The following is a 4840-nucleotide window of genomic DNA, read 5'->3' as shown; positions in this document are numbered from 1 at the left end:
AAAATGCTGAAATACTACTATTCTCATAGCTAATTAAATGTATGTAATCCTTTCAGAATACAGCAACATGTTTAGATGGGTGTTTAATAACTAAAATACAAGGATGATTAAAGAAAAAGAATGTGTATGTGTTAGGAGGTTTTAGCTACTGCTTTACCACTGTCTGTATGTGCCAGCGCTGGAGTGGGATTTGGGAGATTATGAATAATTAACTACTTATTCTCAAATGTTTCAGAGGTTCAGAAGGTAAAATCAGGCATGAGAATTTACATTCTAGGTATCGTAAAAGGAACATTGGACTCTGGGAATCAGATCTGAGTTCTATCCTGGGTTTTTTCTTTCTGTGTGATTTTGGAGAAAGCAGCCTCCCAAATCAGATCTCAGTTTTCTTATCTGTAGAACAATATCCAAGGTGCCTTCCAGCTCTAAAGGCTGTGATTCTACTTGGGAAGTTATATATCCAGGGCTTTGAACTGGTTCAAACTGGTTCAGTCATGGCCATTGAAGGGGGCCCAGGACAGACCCAAATTTCCACAGTGTGTGTGAACTACTATGGGTCAAAACCCTGGAATGGGAGACTCAGAAGAGGCAAAATGAAGCCTTTCAGGAGCCTGAGCAGTGAGATTGGATTATTGACAGGACTGCGGAGAGCAGCACACATTCAAAGCTGCTCAGTCAGCCGCCATCTTTAAGCGGGGCACCACCATCTTTGAGTAGGGCAGCACTGTTGCCAGCTCTGCTTAAAATCTGATGGGCAAGAGATTCGGGTTTTTTTGCAATGCAGACAGTGCTTTTGTTTTCTAAGAGGGAGATGAGGTCCCTAGCAGGGCTTTGACCCCTAATTTTTCCCGTTCCAGTTATCGTTCCAATTCACCCAAATTTTAAAAATTCAGATCTGCTCTGGTTTCACTTCTTCAGCCAAGATTGAACCTAGAAGAACTGGTTCAAAGCCCTAGTTATATCAAGGGAAGGGGCCGATCAGATTTAGTCATCCCAGTGATACGTTTTCAATTTGTTTGTGGGACTGCCTGTAGGTCAGAGGATATGTGGACGCCTAAGGCTTCCCAATAACTCTTCTCTTTTTTTCCTTTCAGAACATTTTCCAGATGGCGAGGTCACAGCAGAGGGATGTGGCCACCTAGCCTTTCCTCCCCTTTCCCTCCTCTTCACCTTCATCTGCTTACCCCTTTCGCCTCCCATGTCAGACAGAGTAACCATTAACACAGAAGAAGAGAAAAAGGAAAAAGTCATTATATTCAAAAGCCCTAAACTAAATATTAATAACCCCCTCTGAATTTCATGTCTCTGGAATTGAGCTGGTAGAGAACAACAGACGGGTCAGCACCAGGCGTCAACTGCATTAAGACGGGAAGAGAAAGAAGCCCAGCCAACTCGCCAAAGGTACCTCTGTCCTTTCACCTGGGCCTCATACCGACAGACTCTCCTTGTACTCTGTTTTAAAACTGGAACTATGAACTATTCCATCCATTTGCACTGTTCAGACATATATATGTATGTATGTAAAAAATTATATATACACAAGTTAGCTGCACGTATATACATATATATATTTCTTTTTAAATTTCATATTGATGGCAGCACCTTTTTTAGCTTGCGTTTTTACACACCTTTCACTAGGATTCATGACCTCGCTCTTGCTCTTTGTTTTGAAACAAACTTTAAAAAGGAAAAAAAAAGAAAACACTTTACAAAACAATACCTCTCCTCATGAAGGACTCGAAAAGTTTACAACCTGCCTGGTTTTCCCCTTTTGTACTGAGTGCAGATTCTGGCTCATGGGTGGCCATGGAGTCCGAGGAGCAAGGGTTGTCGTTTCTGTATCTTCCAAGAGGGTGCTGAGGAGGAGAAAGAGGTGTGTGTCTAAAGGGCAGCAAGGCTACAGGTCTGCAGGGAGAGTCTAAGGCGTGATTTGGCCTCTTGATGCCAGGACAGTTTCCTGGTCTGTGTCTAACTCCTGGCTTTCTAGCCACATGGTCCGTCTCCTCTCTGCTTCCCCAGGACCCCCTGTATGCTGCCCCTCAACTGGCCCAGACTGGAGGGGAGGGTGGGCCCAGGAGGTAGATATCACAGGAACCTGAAACTCCTCATGGCAGTAATTTCTTATGTCCCTGCCTTTTCTGAAGTAGGGATAGTACTAGCGACCAGAGTTAAAGCGGATGCCTTCAGGCGCGAAGGTTGGACTTATGTAGGGAAAGGAAGGAAGTGGTGTCCTATGTACGTAAGCTTTTCCCTACTCCATTCCTGACCAGTCACCACCTGTAACTATTATGTTCTCTGTGACCTCCTTAAGCAGCAGTGGGGAGGGACCTGAGAGTATCTTCAAGGCCTCGGGGGAACTTGGAATGGGTCAGTGGTCTGCCAGCCAAACCACAGACAGCCCCACCCAGGCAGCTGAGGACCCAGGAAGGAGCAGTAGAAATATGGTTGCTTTGGGTTGGAGCTCAGCTCTTCACGGAGAGGAGACTAAAGGAAGACCTTTCTGTCCCCCCAGAGAGCTCCTCCCGGACCTTGCATGCTAAGAGCTACATCGCAGGGTCAGGGACCAGGGCTGACGGGGGTAGGACTACGTCCTCAGTCCCCAGGCTCTGGGAAACACTGAGTCAGGCTCAGATGCAGCTGGAACCCATCTTTGAACCTCCTTTTCTTTTTCCTTTCTCTCCCTTCCAAACAAAAACCTCCGCAGGGAGGCACCTTTGGCTTTGTCTAACGGAGAGGCAGCTGTGGTCGGCGGTAGTCAGCCCCACCGAGCAGTGTTGGGGTGGACTGAAGCTTCTGTTCTGTCACTTGTTTTTGCGGATCATCCTGAGACCACTTTTCTCGCTCCCTCCCTCGGTTATCCTGGTGGCTGCTGGCCTTAGGGGGGAGTCTGAGGTCATGTAGACCTCCTGTCCTCCCCTCCTCCAAACCCAGGCAGGTCACAGAGTGCAGAACATAAGGTTGCCGAAAGACGCAGAGAGGGATCCCTGCTTTGAAGGCTTCGACACAGGATTAGCTCTTTTTCTACTTAAATTTAATACTGAGCCAAAGGACCCTGGGAAAAAAGATAGGTTAGTTTCTCACTCAAAGACGCAAAAGCAGCCACGGCACCAGTTTTGTTCCAGCTGCAGAAATAGCAAATCCTCCCCACTCCGTTGTAGTGGAAGAGGCGTGAACACACCCAGGAGTCCGTGCGGCAGCCCAAATGTTGGCCTCCTGATATGAGACACTGGGGACCCGTTAGGATTTGGAGGCCCCATAGGTGGGTAGGTGCTGCTGAGTTCCTTTTCGGGCGTAGCGTTCACTCGGTGCTGTGGAGATTGGGTGAGGGGCCCCGTAAGTAGCTGGCCTGTTGGCAGACTCTGTTGGGGAATAGAGGCTGAACCATTAGCAGAGCTGCAGCCAGGAGGTGGAAGGAGGGAAACCCTGGAGCCCCCCGCTGTCTCCCCTCCCCCCCAGCAGCCCTCTGTGATGGAGGCTGAGGTCCCTGTGGTTCTGGAGTCCCATGGGACCAGGCCCCTGTGCATGAAGCGGTGTTAGGTGTGACCCTCCTCTCCCCTCGCTCTGTACTGGCTTTCTCTCATCCTCCTACTTTGCTTACGTCGGAGTTCCGCCCAGAGAGGCTTCTCCCCATTCTTCTTTTGCAGTTTGTGTCTGGGAAATGGGGAGACTCTCCCTCCTCCCCTCCCCCAGCAGTCAGCAGGGTCTTCCCGGCTCCCTGGTCCTCCCATCCACACTCTCTCCCCCTGGAGCAGAAGCTCAGAGCCCCGTGGAGATGTGGAGAAAACACAGGCCTGAGAACCCCCACTTGGGCCGTGCGTCGGGCGCTCTGCTCTTTATATCTTCATTCCATTCTCCGTTTTCCTGCCCTCCCCTTGCCCTAGGCCTAAGCTCAGCATAGGTAGCGATCTGCACGTGCTCAGGGCAGCTTCTAGGCCTGCACAGAGCCCTCAGGGAGAAATGAGATAAATGCGTCAGCATTCCCGTGCCTGGCCATCTGGTTTCATCCTGTAGTTACCCGTCCCAGGCCAGTAGCCTTGGGTTATCCCCTCCTCTGGCTCCAAACCCAGTGCTTGGAGCAGAACAATAGTGCACTGACAGCAGGTGACGCCTCTCTCTCATCTCAGTCTGCTGACGTCTGGGCCCGACTCCTAGGAGGCATTTTTCTCAAAGGGGACTGCATCCTAGTTGGCGTGAAGTCTCCAGACCCGGAGGGAGTCCTGTGCCCTTCCTCCTCCCATCGGTTGGTCTGTTGGAGCCCAGCACGCTGCAGGTTCCGTCCCAGCTGCCTGTGTCACATAAGCTTCGTCTCGGAGGGAGGAGGATGTGGTGGGATACTCAAGAGAGAGCATGGGCGGTGGGCGTCCTTCTCCAGCTCACCTCTCCCAGCCTCGCCTCCTAGCTCCCCTTCCCCTGAATCCAAGCATGACACGCCAGGCGTCATTCCTACCGGGACAGCGTCAGCTCACTCCTCAGCAATAATCCAGGGTGTGTGGGAAGCTTAGGGCTCTGGGGAGGAACAAAATTGAGGGGAGTGACAAGGGGCGGGGGCACCTGACCAACTGCTACCCTCGGACACCAATTTTCTCTCGTGCCCCCTTCAAGCCTGTGAGCTGGGCTGCAGCTCTCCCCAGGCCCTGCACACTTTAATTTATTGGAGAGAAACTCTAATTGTATTTTCACTGCAGTATCTTGTATTTTTTATTTGTGATTTAAGAAATGTGAAGAGAAAATACACAGACCCATAATGGCTAACAGTGTTTCTTTCATTCCTTGTTCTAGAGTTAACCACTCTAAAATTGTTTGGTAATGTCACCGTGTAATTAATTGTAACATATTCTTT

The 4840-nt window shown here is 49.9% G+C and overlaps 1 protein-coding gene across 1 annotated transcript in view; it reads left to right on the top strand.

Moving 5' to 3' along the window:
• The window catches only part of SNX27 (sorting nexin 27), a 94719-nt gene extending 93496 nt beyond the window's left edge, over window positions 1-1223 (top strand). The window contains exon 12 of the mRNA XM_004389535.2: window positions 1095-1223. Coding sequence (XP_004389592.1) covers window positions 1095-1142 — 48 coding nt within the window. The 3' untranslated portion in view covers window positions 1143-1223. The remainder of the gene's footprint in view (window positions 1-1094) is intronic.
• Window positions 1224-4840: the final 3617 nt, after the last annotated feature.

The sequence above is a fragment of the Trichechus manatus genome, unplaced genomic scaffold (assembly GCF_000243295.1).
Source record: "Trichechus manatus latirostris isolate Lorelei unplaced genomic scaffold, TriManLat1.0 scaffold00250, whole genome shotgun sequence".
Taxonomy (NCBI): Eukaryota; Metazoa; Chordata; class Mammalia; order Sirenia; family Trichechidae; genus Trichechus; species Trichechus manatus.
The sequence above is the reverse complement of the archived record's forward strand: the minus strand, read 5'-3'. Positions and strand labels throughout refer to the sequence as shown.